The 20,413-nt window shown below is 32.8% G+C and overlaps 1 protein-coding gene across 1 annotated transcript in view; it reads left to right on the plus strand.

The window, feature by feature from the left end:
- Window positions 1-3,971: 3,971 nt before the first annotated feature.
- Window positions 3,972-20,413, plus strand: part of LOC145676981 (bicaudal D-related protein homolog) — a gene marked incomplete at its 5' end in the record, with an annotated part of 46,034 nt that continues 29,592 nt past the window's right edge. Inside the window, 4 exons of the mRNA XM_081747701.1 lie at window positions 3,972-4,187; window positions 11,082-11,198; window positions 17,421-17,567; window positions 18,508-18,741. Coding sequence (XP_081603827.1) covers window positions 3,972-4,187; window positions 11,082-11,198; window positions 17,421-17,567; window positions 18,508-18,741 — 714 coding nt within the window. The remainder of the gene's footprint in view (window positions 4,188-11,081; window positions 11,199-17,420; window positions 17,568-18,507; window positions 18,742-20,413) is intronic.

Raw genomic sequence — 20,413 nt, forward strand, 5'->3', positions numbered from 1 at the left:
CGACAAGGTTAACTGGTGTTAATGGGAAATTACACTTACAAAATTGAATTTTATTGAAGGATGTAAAAAAAAATGTTTACCGTTCCCTTAATCGTTATTATCAAATTACTCACTCATTTGATACATAAACTTATTATGTATTGCGTGTTAGTGCTAAACTTAATTATGCATCATAACTTTAATGCTTTAGGAACAGCTGTCAGTCTTTCTTCAGAGATGGACACGCTAAAAGCCATTCATTCGATATGATTAGGTATTGAAATCACTTATTTGACAAATTAAACACAAATGAGGCTTATGAACCACAGCAGTCCTCAATGGAACGATCGATTTTGTGTTTATATACCACTCTCATCTAGAGTTGATATCCATTACAACAGAACACAATAAAAGTTACATGCACTTGCACAGTTGCTGAAGGTACTCAAAGAGGTGGAAACTTTTTAAACACTAGTGCCACAAAAATAGAACTTGTAGCCGTCGAGATCTTCCTTTGTACACATCACAAGTGGTGGGACCATATGCATCTCAAATGTGCCGCAAAACCGAGTAATAGTCAAGCGTGTAGGTGGGGCTCTCTGCTTCAAACTTACGCTTTCACGCTGATGTTGTTTCAGCGACATTTTCAAATTTGAAATAGAATACCATATTATAACGGACTCTATTCCTTATATGTCAAACGCGCATCTGTCATTTTGTTTCACTATCTACGTCTTATTTCTCATGCTGCAGTCATGAGATACCGACATCTGTTGAGGAAACACCATTCTACATATTGTAATGCCAATTCAATTCTACTTCGGAAACAATACGTAAATATCATCTATCAACTTGCATATGTATGCATTTTTGACTAACCTACGTATGTACACTCATGTACAAAATTATTGTCGCATGTCTATAAATATGTTGTTGTAGGAATACAATTTGATAACGAATTCGCCCGGTATTTTACAATGTTAGTGTGTGTATAATCGGCAAAGACATGTATGTGACAAATTTCGTGTCAAAAGAGCAGTAAATAAGAACATTAAAACGAAAATAAAACTTTCTTGTCCATTTAGCAACATTTTGTTTTACTCATTCTAATTTTCGTATTTATATTTCTTTTCCTATAAAATTTATCACAAATATACATTTCCCGATTATACACATCGTATCAGTATCAGTATTAAAAGTATCCTGCAAAATCATTATCAGATTATATTCTTACAAGAAGACAATTATAGATAAGCGACAATCATTTTGGACATGAGTGTACATAATGTAATAAACGTAACTTATACAAAATACTAGTACAAATTTCTACCCTGGTGACTGCGATCCGCGCTTTCTATTTAGAAAATTAATTACGCATTATACTATATTTGTAGGCATACTTGTAGTAAGTTACAGGAAAACTAGTTCACTCTTGTAAAATGTTTGTTACATTTGGTTGTTGCATAGCAATTTGTCAAACTAAATTTATATAAAAGATTATCTTATATCTAGAGTATTAATATGTGACATATTTATAAAACGTCACAATGCCTTGTATACGAGGAATTAATATAGATGAAACCCTAATTGTTTAATTCATATCTGTAATCCTAATTCTGAATCTATCCTTTTATTCCAACTCATCATACATTAATCATTTTCAGTTTTTCGTGTATCTTACACAACCACAGGGGAAAATAATATATAACCGTACCCTTACTTCACGTTTTAGTGGCTTTACCTATTGATGTTAGGTAAATAGGCAAAAACAATTTCAAACGTTACACTTACACAACATAGGCATGTAAATCTTTTTTTTTTTAATAAAATAAACAAATAATTCTTTTCACAGTATGAAACCAAGGTAAACTTTCAAACTATGCGAATTCAATACTCACATTTGAACTAAAGCCTGTGACAAACATCTTGGCATTTCAGCTAAACCAATAAAATGCAAGCTCTGGCGCGACGTTGCCAAGTGGTAAAGGGGTGTGGCTATGGCTAAGCAGACAAACTACAGCGCGATCAGGTGGTAGGGGACAGACTACAAAATAAACGTGGCAATGCCGCTGGCCTCTCATTTGCTAGCAGCATTTAAAGGGAACTTGGAGCGCCGCCTTCAAATGCCAAGATGTTTGCCATGCCGTTTAGTACATATAACTACTGGTTGAAATAGTGGAATATACTCTCAAATAGAACCTGTTCCTCAGTCACTGAATCCATACAGCCACTACTCGCTCTCTTATTGATTTTGTTCTATGGAGGTCAATATTGAAACCGGAAGTGCTAATGGATGCCTAGCACTTCCGGTTGCAATAGAATAAAACCAGAGATCAAACGTATTATTGTGGTACTGAATCCATATTTTTAAAAAAATGCTTGTCGCTATTTACTTCCGTTTTATCCATTATGCGATTAATGTTGTAACCGGAAATAGTAAAATTTTTCACCACTTCCGGTTTAAACAGATAGATAAAAATCGAGAGAACACTTATTTTGGGAACGGGTTTTCAAAAACCGCTTTTCAATATCTTACCGATCTTGATCTCTGGAAATCAATATTGAAACCGGAAATACTAGACCCTAATCAATTTCAACCACTTCCTTTTTCGACAGTGTTGTTATAGGTGGTGATGATATACCTACCCTCTTGAGACACTGAATCAAGCACAAGAAACCCTTGTCGCTATATACGTGACAATCTACGTTGAAAAAGGGAACCTACCATTTCTGGTTTGAATAGAAGAGTAACACAGGAGATGGAACAAAGTAACAAAAGGAAACATTAAAATATTTCGCTAGTGATAATAAAACTAAAGACAGAAAAGAGGATCACTCGACTGTGATAAGGGATATAGATTAGGGATAGGCAACACCGTTTTTTTTTAAAAAAACGGAAACCGGTTTCTAGAAAAACCGAAATCCGAAAAACTGACATTTCGATTTTCTCCAAAACCGGTTCGGTTTTTCATCGAAACCGGTTTCGGTTTTCTCCAAAAACTGGTTTCGGTGAAAACTGTTTTGGAAAACACATAAAAGTGTTTCTGTAGAAACAGAATCGGTTTCCGGAGAAAAGCGAAGCACTATTCTAGTCAGAAATAAAACCAGTTTTGGAAAAAGTGAAACTGGTTTTGGAGAAAACCGGAACCGGTTTTGAAGAAAACCGAACCGGATCCGACGAATAACCGAACTGGTTTTGGAGAAAACCGGTAACCAGTTTCCGCGAAAAACTTTAATTTTCAAAAACCGGTTTCGGTTTTTCTAAAAAAAACCGGAAACCGAAAAACCAGGTTTTGTGCCCACCACTAATATAAATACGCATCACTAAAACCAAACGTTACCCGTTAAGATGTCAACAAACTCAGCCGAGATAATCGCTCAACCTATCTATATTGCAAAAACTATTTTTAAAAATTCGCTTAGAAAAAATATAGTCTATGGGATATGGGATATAGATCTTCTTAGTGTTCACCTCAACTATAGGTTGATGGGCAACATGGAAATTAAAAAAAAATCCCTCTCTTGGGAGAGCTGTTTTATATTTTACCACTGTTAAAATCACCATTATCCGTTAAGATGTTAACGGATCGACTCTATTAACGAACCCGACCGAGATATTCATCCTTGGGACGTGCTAGAGGGTATGGTGGCAGGAAAGGGAGGGAGGGGGCGAAGAAGACTACAATTAATGGACGATATCAAAGATATCAAAACAGAAAACTCGTACGTGAAGATTACCAATTAAAAAAAAAAACGAACGGAATTCAGCCAATTTCCTTTCGCTTAAGAGTTACCATGTAGAGTAATAGATATACAAAGAAAAAACGAAGATACGAACGTACTAACAGTACGCTTCAATCTTAAAAATTCTACTATGTGATCCTAATATAATATTAAGGAAATAGTTTGATAATTATATTCTACATAATTTAACGTAGATATATTCGCCATATTCTAAGTAATTTAACATCTATTCTCGTTTCTTTCCACAGATGCTGGAGCAGGACAAGCACTGCCTCAAACGGAAACTGGAATCGATCGAATCCGAGTACGAGAGCAAAGTGGTGGAACTGCAGGCAGACATCCGAGATCTTCGAGGCTCATTGGACGAACGGGAGCATACGATACGCCAATCCGAGAGGGAGAAGGCCCAGATCATCGCAGAACTTACAGAGCAGAACCAAAGGCTAACCAATCAGCTCAAAGAGGTAAAAAATACATCATCACCAATAAGATAGCTTTTTGTCACTTCCCAAGTGTCATCACATGACACTTGTCACATTCACATGATTACCTGAGAATTATACCTTTCTTTGACAGTGGCTTTCTTGCCTCATATACGTAGATAGGTAGATACACAAAAAGAAATCCGTTTTTGCTATTGCTTGGATAAAGTTGAAATTTACTAAGAATGCGCATTAATTTCGATCAATCCTTTTTGTCTATTAATCAGCAGAAGGAATAGATAAAGAAAATCTAACCCTACTAGACAATAAAATAAACTAAATTCAAGTAATACTGAGATACGCTTATCTACTATGAAATTTAAAATTTCAGTGCTTTCACATATCAGTGTCTAACTTTATTAACTATATTTCAGCTAGTTCATTCTTAACTATTGATATTATTTTGTAGACAGTTTAAAGTCTGGAAGTAGGCCTTAAATTATGCACGATTCTTGCAAAGTGAAAATTTGAATGCACACGTTTGTTTCTCAGGCTTTGTAAAAGTTATTTTCCACAATTTTAATAACCAATATCACTGAAGTAACAAACAAAAATTGTTATATAATGATCTTAGAATATATATATATATATATATATATATATATATATATATATATATATATATATATATATATATATATATATATATATACGTAGAACAATTCTTTGATTCTTGAAATATATTTTATTATTTTTTATTACGAAAAAATGTAATAGGAAGAACCCTAAATCATCGCAGGAATCACCAAACTTTCCAAACCATAAGGAGCTAATGAAGCTAGGTTTGTCTTTATGATTTTTTTAAAAAGAATTTTAGAGGTAATCAGTGGCGCCGATTTCTGTATAACTTTGGGGAGGTCCGTTCAAGTATATGTGTTTTGTTGTCAGATATCTACTTAAAATCGAAGCAAAGATGTCCATATCCAACAAGGAATAAATAAATTTTGAGGCTACTCGAATCTCTAGGGATGGTACTTACTGATGTAACGGAATTCATCTATTCTCATTTTCGTACGCTGTACGCTCTATTTCCATTTTTGTACATCATACAATAGTACACCTCTAGTTGTAGTAAATCTTTACTTTAGTCATAGTACAAGTTATGCAAAATAAATAGATAAATAAAAATAGAAAAAATGAAATCGTTGAGAACAAAATTTAGAATATACTATCAGATAATTAATACCATATAAGTTATAGTCAGAGTTATTTTTTGAAACTTTTTTACACAAAGTTTCTGTGTTAAAAGTAGGTATGATGAACTGTATCAAAAGTTGTTTTCTGGACCTTGAAAATGGAAATATCAGAAATATATATATATATATATATATATATATATATATATATATATATATATATATATATATATATATATATATATATATATATAGCGACGAACCGTAATAATAATAAAAAGTAGTTCTAGGTTAAATTAATAACGTTTAAAAGTATATATAAAAATAAACTTTATCTTACATTTAATACAGTAACCATAAATCGAAAACGGTAGTTAATGCCTCTTATCCTTATCTATTCTTTTATGACTTGCATTTACGCATGTTATGACAGGAAATTTCATATAAGAATTATTTATATCAATGAAACAGTTGAGTAGCATGTCTACTGAGTTATATATATATACAAAAAGAAATACAAGAATTATCTCTTTAATACAATTCTGTATAATCTTTAATTATAGATTCAGATTAGGTAGTCTAATGTATATTTCATACTTGTCTATGAGGAGGAAAAAAACGGGTTTTTATTTGTTTAACGTCCCTTGATTATGCAGTGAGGCTAATGGGACGGTGATGATGAGATGGATAATGCTAGTGGAATGACAAAGGCGGAGGAACCGAGAGAACTCCGAGGAATCCCACGGACACGGTGTTTGTAAACCATAAAGCCCACTTGGTGGCAGCTAGGATCGAACCAGGGACCTCACGCGCCAGAGGTGAGCACTCTACCACTGAACGATCGTGACTTCAAGACGAAAATTATTATTATTATTATTATTATTATTATTATTATTATTATTATTATTATTATTATTATTATTATTATTATTATTATTATTATTATTATTATTATTATTAGGTATTCTGCCTTTCGGCAGGTCCTGGGATTAATGAGGATTTTTTTTTTAAATTCAATTTTAGATTTGGACCTGGAAATATTTCTTCCACTTTTGTCGATCCAGCTTTCTCTTTTAACTCCCAATATTTTCTCCTATCTTTCAAATCATCGATCAGCTGTGTTCTTCTTCTTCCTATTCCTCGCTTCCCTTCCATCTTTCCTTCTATGACGGTGTGAAGAAGACAATTTCTTCTCAAGATGTGTCCAATCCAATTGGCCTTTCTACAAAGGATGGTGGCTAGAAATGCCCTCTTCTCTCCTATCCGTTTTAACCCTTTTCTTGGCAAGGAGACTTGTGTTGCTCAGAAAAAATACTGCATGCGACTTCCGTGCCATTATAAAATACTAGATAATTGTACATTTTAGTTACATGTTTTATTTAGACAAGGCTGTGATGTAATGTATCTCATAGGATACATTGCCAAAATAGGTAGTCAAAGAACGAAAAATGTTCAAAAAAAATTATGTATCCCAAAGGATACATTGTCAAGAAAAGGGTTAAAACATCTTCATTTGTTGCTCTCTCTGACCATTTTATCTTCTCCATCTTCCTCCAACACCACATTTCGAAGCTCTCTAAATATTTCTTCTCTAACTTCCGTAATGTCCAAGTGTCTGAACCATACAGTTCAATGCTCCATATATAGCACTTGACCAACTTCTTCTTAAGTCCAATATTGAGCCTGCTAGTTAAGAGTGATCTTTTCTTGTTGAATGCTTCTTTAGCTATGACAATTCTTGATCTGTTCTCTTTCGTGCAGTAAGCGTCTCTCGTCAAAATACTTCCCAGATACTTGAAATTATCGACCTCTTCAAGTTCTACTCTGATTCGTAAGGGCCTGTTTCCACGGGATATTCTCATGACTTTCGACTTTTCGATGTTAATTTCCATTCCATACAGTTTTCCAGTGTCTTCTATTTTGTCAATCATCTCCTGTAGTCCTCCTTCTGTTTTAGTTATTATAACCGTATCATCTGCATACCTGATCTTGTTAATGATCTGCCCTCCAATCTTGAAGTCTCCAGTTCCTATAAATGCTTCCTTCATTAAACATTCACTGTAAATGTTGAATAATTGAGACGACAAACTACATCCTTGTCTGACTCCTCGTCCAATCTCCACACTATTGGTTTCTCCTTCATTCAAGTGCATCTTCACTCGTTGTCCTATGTACAGGTTTTGAATGAGTCGTCGACCTCTCCAGTTGACTCCGATTTCTTTAAGTATTTTCAGCAGTTTCGTCCAGTTCACTCGGTCGAAAGCTTTTCGCCAGTCGTTGAAGCACAAACACAACTCTTGCTTTACATCAAGAATTCTTTCTGATATAATTCTCATCAATCCAATAGCATCTCTGGTGCCTTTCCGGAATCCAAATTCCAAATTGATCTTCTTCTAACCTCTCATCTATCTTGTTTTCCAGCCGCCTGTTCAGTATGCGTACAATGATCTTTCCAGTGTGGGAAATCAGGCTAATAGTTCTGTGATCGCAGCACTTCAAGTGTTAAAATGAAATAAAACGCATATATATATATATATATATATATATATATATATATATATATATATATATATATATATATATATATATATATATATGCATGCCTCTGGCAACATTATCAATATGACTGCAAGATCAAACAACACAAAGATATAATTTATCAGATCTTTAGCCGAAACAAATTCGAAAATAGTTTAAGTTGTTTGTATCTAAAATTCTTATACAACATCGAGGTTATAAATGACTACCTATTATTAAATTTGGCTTCAAATCATTGGCATTATGATTTACGTTCAGAGAAATGTGGAGAAGCAATTTAATGGAAGCCGTTTTTCCATAAGAAAAGTTCGGGACTATTTGCGTGACTGACCTTATATCGCAAATTCACGAAAACAATATTTAATATCGATAATCACAAACTGAAACATAAATTTCAAGCAAACCGATATATAATGATGTCCTTTTCACTCTTGCAGTCTTCAAGTTCTGTTCCCCTGGTTTATAAAGGAAAGATATTGTATATTGTTGTTGACTAAAAGAAAGGAAGGGGTCGTTACTGGTACATACGTGATTGGAAAAGTATATGTAAGAAATTGCAAACAAGGCTTTGTTTAATTCTAAACAACCGTCTCTTTAAGGTTAAAAAAAAAAAAAAAGTATTGAACTGCTTTAAGAGAAAGGGACAATAATGTTCTTTGCAAATGTGATCAAGCATCATCATAACAGAATGTGAGTGACACTGATCACCCTGCAAGCTTTCATTTCTTTTACCTTAATCTACAATGTAGCCCTATATAAATATATATATATATATATATATATATATATATATATATATATATATATATATATATATATATGTGTGTGTGTGTGTGTGTGTGTGTGTGTGTGCATGTATGTATGTATGTAATTAATTAATTTTACTGTAATACTTAAATACTTTCCGTAATAGAACATATCCCAAGAGAGAAAATATAAGATTTATGTCTTCATGACTAAGAAAAAAAATACTTCTCTCAACTTTTAGAGTAGAACCGATTATTCCATGGAATATAATGGAAAAGATTGTATACACACTTCTCTGAATTAAGACAACCAGAAGTAAATTGATATGAAAACAAAGATCATATAATTATTTATTTGTCTTATTTTATCTACAAATTATAGATATATTTCTGAAGTCCTCTCAGTACTGTGAGATTACACAGGGTTTAATTTCCTCTTATATATGCTTTATGTCGCGTTATTATTAATAAGGAGGTGTTGGTTTTAAAAAAATGAAAATGCATTGGCTTTGTTCAGAAACTACTCGCTCCTCTATTCTCAATCCAGTTCTTTGTGCAAGGCCATAAACAATAAATTGTTCTTTATTCAGACATAATCTTTCACATATCTCATTTTCCTCCTACGAGAATTTCTTGCACCGAAACTTAAGTGCACTGATGCAGGGATTATGCATTTTGAAAAAAGAAAGAAAAGAAAAACACGATATTAAGAAATTTGGGGAAACTGAATTTTGCCTTAAGTTCTATAATTATATGTTATTTTTAATACTGTTCAAAATAATAATAATAATAATAATAATAATAATAATAATAATAATAATAATAATAATAATAATAATAATAATAATAATAAACTTTATTTTAAGTGCTATGAACAGCTCAGGCAAAAATACGGCACTATGTTAAAACCATTATGTAATAATTTTAAATAGACCAGACAATTTAAAATATAGAATGAATATTAGAATAAGTTAAGACTCTTGTCAGACTGTTAATATATTCAAATTATAAGGTTCCAACTGATTTACAAACCAAGATTAGAATAATAAAAAAAAATAGTCAATTTCATAATATACTAGTAACAGCACTACGCATATTAAACTTTCATTCAACTACTGTTTAAAAGAATGAGTCAATCTTGCTTAAAATTGAATATCCAGCATGCAAAAGTCTTGGTCACTTATTGTCATATTTCAAAATAAAAGATTGGTTCTTTGAGTAAAAGATTATAACGTAAAGATACATCGAAGACACACAATAATAATAATAATAATAATAATAATAATAATAATAATAATAATAATAATAATAATAATAATAATAATAATAATAATAATAATAATAATAAAAATAATAATAATAATAAAAGTTTATTTTCGAATGCTGATTCGAAAGTTTCTCTTTTAGCGGCACAGAATACTTACACTAAGTCCCTTGATTTATACGGGAATATATTTTTCTGTTTTCTTTTAAATAAATTTTCATTTTATAATTTAATTGATTTCTTCCTCAAGTCTAGTTAAGTCCTATTCCACAATGAATTTGTACGATATATAACTTACAATGAATCTATCGACCTTCTATATATATAAAAATGAAAGTGACTATGTTTGTGACTTAATAATCTTAACCACCCGACCGATGATCACTATCAAATTTTCAACTTAAACGAGGTTCGGGTCTGGGATTGTTTCTTTCATTTCTCTTTGACGGTACAACTTAGGGGAGACGGAGGAATATATATATATATATATAAATGATCGAAAATGACCTAGATTAATGTCGAGTCTATAGTTTTCGGGGTCGCTGAGATGTACAGTAACACTTTTGATACCGTTTAAATCTAAATCCAGCCCCGCAACTTGGGGGAGGGGAGGGTGAGATATATAAAAATGATCGAAAATGAAAGAGATTAGTGCCGAATCTATAGTTTTCGGGGACGCTGAGATGAACAGTGATACTTCCGATGCCGTTTAAATTCAAATTCAGCCCGCAACTTGGAGTTGAGGGAGGGGGAGATTTATATATAAAAATGATCGAAAATGATCGATATCAGATAGCACTTCAGTAATAATAAAAAGTGACGGAACATATTACTAATTTTTCTTATTTTAACCCAGTGAATCGAGTAATTGACACTACTATTACTTAAATATCACTATTACTATTACTGTAAATCAATGAGCTTTAAAAAAAAGACAAGGCATATAATCAACGTTGTTTAAAAAAAATCTCCTCTAGTCGACAGATCACCACATGATGACGACACTAAAAATAACACTTGTGTCTTTGCTTATGAAATACATATAATTACAAATAAAACAAATACAGAACTGTATATTTTACAACACTGTAATATTATTTCTAATGTTTAATAATGCTTTAGAATACTTATAATCGTTAAGAGAAAGTCTACTAAAATAATATTTGTCATTCTTGTTTATTTTGTGTTTCAGTCCGCAAAGAATGAAGAGCAATTGGGCAGTCAACTACAAATGTTACGAGATCAGTTCAACCTTCGGAAAACAAATATGGCAGATCATGTCAGCCATTTAGAAATGCTCAGAGAGGAGGTAAGTTTCACAATCAACAAAAGTGGTTTTCTTTATTTAAAGATGAAACTAAAATATTCTTTGTTTATGTACTATTTATTACATATTATTATTCTATTCAAGTCTTTTTCAGTATCGAACAATATCTACAATCATTTTATGTCGTTTTATTGCTGAAATCTATTCATGACCAGTAAAGCTCCCGATCTCTAAAGAATCCAATACTTCAACAAATATTTAGAAAGTAAAGCCTCCGTTTCTCTAAAAAAGAAATTCTTCAACGAATATTTAATAAGTAAGACTTCACATTCTCTAAACAATCAAATCCTTCAACGAGTATTTGTTAAGTAAATCTCCGATTATCTAAAACATCTAATCATTCAATGAATATTTAGTAAGTAAACCTCCATACTCTCTAAAGAATTCAATTCTTCAACAAATATTTAGTAACCTCCGATTCTCCAAGGAATCCAATCCTTCAATAGGTATTCAGTAAGTAAAATCCCCAATGCTCTGAAGAATGCCATCCTTCAACGGATATTTAGTAACTAGAACCTCAAATTCTCTAAAGAATCCAATCTTTCGACGAATATTTAGTAAATAAAGCTCTCGATTCTCTAAAGATTGTTAATTTTCAACAGATATTTAGTTAGTGAAATATGTAATTCCCTTTAGTATGTGAGCGATTCTATCCAAGTCTCACTGATCTGTTGATTAGTATATAGATATTCACAAGGTTCTTAATTTGCGCAATAGATGACAGGAGTGGAGTTCTAAAGTCGCACAATAAGATGGTAGAAGCAAACAGTTACATGAGTTTACTTCCACTGTTTCGACGATAAGAAGTGCCATATCTACAAGGAGGATGGAGGAGCAAATTCTCTCTCAAAAGTTCCCTTTCATCTAAGTTCAGTTGATTTTGCGATACAAAAAGCCTTATATCCAACTCCAACTAAAGTTTCATAGGGACCCGTACAAATGGTGCAGGCGTTGACGTCGTAGTTGGGCTTTCAATTTACCTACATCTCTGTCATCCAAATACTTAAAGACACTAGTTGATAGAACGTCCACGTGCCATGTAGTACGGGTGAGGGAGAGGGAGATCATTTTACACATGTGATCTTTGCATATTTGAACAGTTCGTCTTGTGTTCTTTTGTGGGCCCCTACTGCTGCCCTTCTATAGCACTGTCATATTTGCAATTGTCCGCCTCGAAAGTTCATATACCAACACGTTTCGAGGTGTCTACCTCCTTAAATCTATTATTAAAATATCTTAGTTTTCACTGTCTTTTGTGCTTATTCAAATTTTAATTTAAAACCAATAATGTCATCAATCTTGATTCCCATAGTCTGGCTTCTTTTCTCTGATCAGAAGACGATTTATGAACAATCGAAATGCACCAAAATTTGATTTCGTTTGACTGAGGTTGCACGTCCCTTTTTAGCACTAAAGCTGTATGGAATGTGGACTTCAGCTTTAGGGTGGACAACATATCTCTGATCAACATTGTTTATCATTTATCTACAAGATATAGTAATAAAGTGTCCACATAGTGAAGATAATATTTTAGCAGGAGATTAGGTGTAAAAGGTTTGAAGATAATATATCTCTTGTTGTGGAATCCATACAGGAAATTAACATGGTTAAAAATTTTCTGGTTTGAAAATAAATGTTAAAAAGATATAAGCAACAGTGAATAGAACGAAACTGTTTGTGTTAAATATAGAAGTAAAAGGGAAGAAAGTAGAACAGAGATCAAATACTGAAAAAGTATCCATTATATCATTAGACACGTTCTCGCCTCTGGTGCATGTTCCCGGTTCGATTTCCTGCTGGTCGTCGTTAGATGTCTACAAAGAAAAATATTAAAGAACATTAAACTACAAAAATAAAACAAACGTGTCAGATAATAGTAATGTTAAGCCTAATTTTTTACTTCTTCAAATTAAACACTTATTTCTGTGTATTGTAGTTGTCCTTCTTTTGCTCCGCAAGTTAAATGTAACTTTTAAAGAAAGTTATCGAAAGAAGTGTAAATTTCTTGTAATATTCTTCCGAAAGAAAGCGATTATTATTATTGAAAGAATAATTTAACACAGGAACCATTCCAAGGCAATAAGATAAATTATTGTAGTTTATACTTCCGTCTATAGTGAATTCATTTGTTTCCGCTCTGATTCCTTCACTTTAAAATTCTTCCTTATACAAATATTAAACATATTTTTTCAAAGGATGGACTAAAAGGAATTGCAATCTCTAATAAAGTATTAAATTGCTTCGTCTTAATTTTCTCGCTCAGCTGTTTTGATGCTTGTTTATTAATAAACTATGTGGATCGTTCACCTATATAAGTTTCCTTAAGCTGTAAATATATATATATATATATATATATATATATATATATATATATATATATATAAGATACATTCGTAAACTATACATACATGTTTAGGTGGATCCTTCCACATCTCTCCACATAATTTTCGTTTGGATTCGGACATTTGTCTCACCGTTACACCAATTTGTCAAATCTTTTGCAAAAAATCAGGGCTCTGACTGTTTAGCACTCTTCTTACATTCCACTTCACTAATTCATCTGTTTCGAAAGGTTCGCCTTGCAATGCAGTCTTTAACATCGGAAAAAAGATGGAATTAACGTGGAGAGGTTGTATAGAGAGTGGGGCAGCCGTTCCCACGTTAATTCTTAAGTTTCGTGTCTTGTTTACGTACTGAGTATGTGTCTGGGGGGGGGGGGGCGTTTTCGTCGAGAAGAAGAGACTAGGTCGCTTATGTCGAATTGTGTTCCCCTGAAGAAGAGTTCAGGTTCTACATAAACGACCTCCTGTTAACTGGTGATGAAGAAGTGAATCAGAATATGAGAAGAGTGCTATATAGGCAGAGTTTTGATTTATTTTTTACAAAGAGTTTGGACAAAGTGATGCAACGGTTAGATAAATGTCTGAATCTCAATGGGGATTATGTGAAGAGGTGAGGAAGGTCCCACCTCCACATGCATTTACAAATGTATCTTAAAAATAAGTTTTTTACATCTTAAAGAAACTTATATATTGAACGATTCACATAACTTTTCCAAAAGAAATTTATAATAACACGTACAATGTGGCATTCATGAAATATGAATTACTAGTAAATATGCGTACCATCATGTGTTACTGCAGACAGTATTGTGCATTCCTCTTTCTTCGCCTTTCATATAGACTTAGTCTAGGCTCGCACGAAATTTGAACACCTCTTATGGTTGTCTTAGTGAACCACCGCATTTCTTTTTCTTCCCTTCTAGATTAAATATCTAAAACCCTGAAACATTTTAATTATAATATGTTTAATTATTTTAAATAAAAGTCCAATACCAAATTTTGTGCATTTAACTGTCTCTCTTCTAGATCAAATATCAAAAACGCTTAAATATTTTAATTACGTTATGTTTAATTATTTTAAATGAAAAATCCAAATACCAAATTTCATGTAACATCTAACTGTAAAGGATTCAGAAATATGAACATCTTATTGCAATAACTGCAATTCGCTATTCGATCCCTTCCATATTGTATTTCTAATAATAATAAAACATGTAAGCAAGACGAAAAAAATGCAAAAAAAAAAAAAAATCCTTACAATTATGGCTTGGTAGTAGAAGTTAAGTAGAATGTTAAGTCACAGTAAACACTCACGTTGTGGCGGCGCGTAATGTGTCTGTGCTGGTGTGCGGCACCCTCCCGCGCATGTGTGCCTCATGACACACTAACACCATATCAAACGAAAATTCATCAAAATTTATAGGAAAATTGTTGATAAAGAAGTATACATAAAAAAGTTATTTTTTTAAATTGTGTAATTATTATTATTATTATCATTATTATTATTATTATTATTATTATTATCATTATTATTATTATTATTATTATTATTATTATTATTATTATTATTATTATTATTATTATTATTATTATTATTATTATTATTATTATTATTATTTGTACGCCGGGGTGAAAGACTCTAGAACCTTTCGGCCTAGGGGCGGAAAAACATTAAATCTGACCTTGCATGAAATATACAAATAAAGAAGAAATATAAAGACGTACAATGTAATTAATTCTAGATATTTTTGTTTATTTTTCATAGCTTGGAATAGAGACAATCTGAATTAGCATATCTTAATCTTAACTATATATAAAACTACATGAGCTGACATAAATTATTGAGACTTCCTGTAGGGCTACAAAGATTAAATTTGTCATGGTTGTAGCTTTCCGGAACTAACCCACAGAAAAATTGCCAAAAGTGAATAGTTTTAATTTTTAGGGGGTCTAAAGAGGGGATGAAAAAATTCCCCATGTTATTTAAATGGGCCTTTTTCTGGACCTATAATCTCATGTTTTAGGTACTTCGAATTGGAATAACAAATTGAAATTCGGTTAGCATTACCTAAGTAAATAAGTAAAAATAAAAAAATAATTCAACTTTAGAGTGGTTTTATGGAGAACTGAAAAATCTTTCCCATGTTATTTATATGGAACACCTTTTACACCCCCAAATTATTGAGCACTTCCTGTAGGGCTACAATGATTAAATTTGGCATGATTGTAGCTTTCCGGGACAAATCCACAGGAAAATTGCCAAAAGTGAATATTTTTAACTTCTAGGGGTCTAGAAAGGGGATGAAGAATTTCCCCACGTTATTTAAATGGGGCTTTTTTTTTTTTTTTTTTTTGGACATACAATCTCATGTTTTACATACTTAGAATTGGAATAAAAACGTGAAATTCGGTATGCCCGTATGTTTTCGTTAGCGTTACCTAAGTAAATCATCAGAAATAAAAATTTCCAACCTAGAGTGGTTTTATGGGGAACTGAAAAATCTTTCCTATATTATTTATATGGGACGTCTGCTACACCCCAAAATGTTTAGGCACTTCCCGCAGGATTAGAATGATGAAATTTGGCATGATTGTAGCCTTCCAGGACTAACCGACAGGAAAATTGCCAAAAGTGAATATTTTTAGTTTTTAAAGGGTCTAAAGGGGGATGAAGAAATTTCCATTTTTTTTAATGGGCGTTTTCTTGGGATACAAAATCTTATCTTTTAGATAGTTGAAAAAGGAAAAGAAACGATAGAATTGTGGGTTGAAGGGGTGCGAGGCCGTAGGCGAGCAAAGACGGAGGTGTGGGGGCGAATTCTCCGGATGGACAGATTCAGGAAATATGAAGAGCAAATTCACGAAATTCACTGTTGATGCAAAGGCCGATAGATAAGAAATGCGAGACCGTAGTCCGAGCAGACCCGGGGGTCTGGGGACGGAGCCCCCAGCTAGCCAAAGGCTAGTTTTACATATAAAGTATGTGTTCATGTATTTTATTTTCATTTTTCCCCTAAGTAAAATGTATTGGTGTACCAAGATCACCGAGTCCTGTCCCCTAAGACCCCCATATGGTTGCTCGTGGATATGGTGGAAATAAGAAACAAAAACTGTGAGGAATGCTCTTAAAGGAACTTTAAAAATTTGGCTTCTGTTCGCTAAACGATGTGTCAGTTAGAACTTTAGAACTCCAGCGCGACAATCAAAGAATTAAACCAGATTGTAAATTAGATAGTGCCTGGACTAGGAAACATTTCAACCATAAACCCTTCATCTGACAAGCACGGCAAAGTTAACGCTGACATCAGCCGACGAGTGTAAAACTAGGCTGTTCTATGGCAATCAAATTGGCCAAATTTGGGATTAGAATTCTAAGTATAAGAACTTATCTATGAGGTAACTTTCTGATTAACTTCCATAAATAATAATAATAACAGCCTAGCTTCCTAGCCTGGTAAGACCTGGTCAGCCAAACTGCTTTTATTTGAGTGGTATGTTATCATATCGGCTCCTGTGGTTATTATTCTTAGCTTTATAGTTTGCTTCCTTCTAATTCAAGGATCTCCCTAGTTGCATTACGATCTAGCGGACTTAACCGAAAGTTCTGTGCATTCATCAGGAATCAAACCCAGGATCATGTGCGGTGACCAGTTAGCTACGTGGAATCACAATAACATGTACAATAAAGCTGAGACAGAAGAAGAAATACATAATATACACCTGTATAACATGAGAATTTAAACATAACATTCGTCTTAATTCTCTTTCATTTTTACGAATAAGTTTATGTTGTATTTTCATCTATCTGTGTACGTGTTTGTAAAATGTTAAATTAATTAGAGTTTAATTTTTTTTTTTTCAGATTACAATTATCACAGAAAAGAAGAATGAACTCGAGCGACGAATTCAGCAACTATTAGAAGAAAGGGAAGGTTTATCGTCAACTCTCGATGAATCTGCGGACAGGATAGTCATGCTTGAAAAGCAAAGCCGCGAGCAAGAAGTACAGGTACGGTCTTCCGTTTTTTTAAGTTTTTAGCGTTAAATATTGGCGCCTGTTCATGATCTGAAAGAGTAAGCAAATATCAATATTAATACGTTAAAAATTTCATATTGTTTTCTGTTTTGCAGATAAAAATATATTTGAGAATCATTAATATTTCCTCTTGCAAAAACTATTCACAATAATTTATATAATGAATCATCATCTTACATCTCAGCTTATTTAAATTATAACAGTTTATTTAAAAAAAAACTTCAGGAATTTTCGACATATTTTAGTCTTACACTTAGGAAGAAAAAAGTAGTTAAAAAATAGAGTACTTTAAATATAAGGCGATAAAATGTTCATTTCCCGAATGTGTTCTACATTTTTCTGTCTGCTCAATGGACTAATAGTAAGAATAACTGAAACATAGAATTAATCCTAGATATTTCAGGTCCTAGTCCTATTTTTGAGTTATAAGAAAAACCAACTTATGAGGTTAAATCGATAAGTGTAATATTATACTTTTAGTAATTAAAGTAAATATCACCAATATTAGATGGCCTAAGATCTAAAGAAGGAAAATATTGTCTATGTATCTGGGTCAAGTAAATTGTTCGAAAAGAGTCGTACATCGTACGTACTATAGTGGTATCTTGGAATACAAACTTAATCCGTTCTAAAATGTTGTTCGAGTTCCAATACAGTTTTTTCTCCCTTTAAAATACTAAAATCTGGATTAATCCATTTCTGGATCCAACAAAAACTAGAATTTTCAAAATGATTTTAACAGTAAATGACTGGACATTAAGGTAAGATATTAATATTAATATAATAATAATAATAATAATAATAATAATAATAATAATAATAATAATAATAATAATAATAATAATAATAATAATAATAATAATAATAATAATAATAATAATATAATTTATATTGTTCTTGTGTTTCCCACCAGCTTCGTCATAGCCAAAGAGAAGTTGAGGAGTTACGGGTAGTGAATGTATCTCTAACAGATCGGTTGGAGATGCTCTCTCGGTCCCATTCGGCCTCTCCGTCCACGGGCCATCGCTCTCTCATGAACGAAATGGAGGTATCGGACGATGGATCAGGAAGTCTGCTGGAAGAGGACGTAGAATGTGATGATCCCGAAATGGATGTCCCATTCCCTGATGCAGAGGAAATTCATTCTGTAAGTATTTTCTGCATATGTGTGTGTGTATAGAGAGTGAATTAACGGATTTTCTTTGTTTATAGAATTTCTAACCGAAGCCCAATTTTCATGTTGTCTGTGGCAAATTATCAAGGAGAGATGGAAGACTTATGAGACTATATTTACTTGGTTAAATGTGTTCCGGGTAATGCAGGCAACGTCTCAAGAAACACAGCAAATATCCATCAGTGTACCTTACACTTGGTACTTCAAAAATTCAAGTTACTTTTGAAATTTTGAAGCAGGATCGAAGAATAAAATTAAAATTAAAGTATTAGTGGTAATACGCGTAAACATAAAATTGATTAAATTACGTTATCATAAATGAAACGAAAGAAAGCACATGTAACATTGATCTTTAGAGAAGATGTTGAAAATGTCTACCTCATTCTTATAGGCAAAGTCGAACAAAACATTTAGGTCAACCATGTTGCGGGCTGTCAAGCGTAATGTTTCCTGGCTTATGTTCGCAATTTCAGTTGCGATGCTCTACTTCGAAATTTTCAGAATTGTTGAGTTGTTTTTGTATAAACGTCCCTTCAGGTAGCACCAATAGGAAGAAATCCGGAGACTCCGAAGAAAGACTTTGAGAAAAACCTATTTAGAAAAATATATCTAAATCAGAGCCATGGTGTCATATGATGCATGGCATGTAGCCCCATCCTGTTAATAATAACCCTTGTGAGTTCAATGTCAACCTCTCAATAAATTTCATTGACGAGGTTGTTATCTACCGTAGAAAACTCAAATCATCACACCGCATCAACGCGTAAGTTGAGACGCTGCCTATATTAACCGGGAAGAATTTAAATCAATAAACCTATTCCTATAAATATCCTACTCTTCCCTGATAATTAGCCACAAACCGCATGAAAATTGGATTCAGTTAGAAATTCTATTAGTAAATAAAATGCGTTAGTTTTAAGAAATATCACCCTATTTAAATAAGAAATTATTTTTTTCTGGTTTTATTTTAGACATATCTAACATGGAAATTTATGTGTTTTGGACATGTTCAAGTATAGATCCTCGCCTAGTATATCTATAGACTCGATGGTGACATCAACATCTAGACAAACAATCCTTTTCTTTAAGAGTTCCTTTAACATTTTGTGCGATTAAGGAAAGCTGGCTTCTGATAGATTACTGCATGGATTCTATAAACCAGCCATGTGCAACAACCAGCCCAGTCCTATATAACCTTTTCATCCGACCCGCCTGAACCGTTATTGAAAATGAATTTCTTGGTAATATCTTAAATTGAATTGAAATTTTTTCCAACTCTTGATCGTTCAGCGTAAAACTTACCTCTCGTTACTTGACAACGTTGAGAGTGCAATACAGAAGCCAACATGTGAAAGTAAATGTTTTGGTTATCAATACAACAGATTTTGTTTTCATATGATGTTAGTGTAGGATGAATGAGTTTCCACATTGAATATGTCTCTTCAATTCTCGTGATAACGTTATATATATTGACTCGTATGGGCCTCGATGCCAGTTAGTCCTCTGTGATTGGTCCACCCTTAGTTCCAACTTGCAAATGCCTACTGTAATCAAAAAGAACAGGGTTGTTCACCAATCAGTGCATTATTCTTTAATGTTGTTTCTATACAACTAAGGTCACTAACGGTCGGAGTGTGTTAAAGTG

This window comes from Thermobia domestica, unplaced genomic scaffold (genome assembly GCF_964235325.1).
Source record: "Thermobia domestica unplaced genomic scaffold, izTheDome1.hap1.1 HAP1_SCAFFOLD_491, whole genome shotgun sequence".
Classification (NCBI taxonomy): Eukaryota; Metazoa; Arthropoda; class Insecta; order Zygentoma; family Lepismatidae; genus Thermobia; species Thermobia domestica.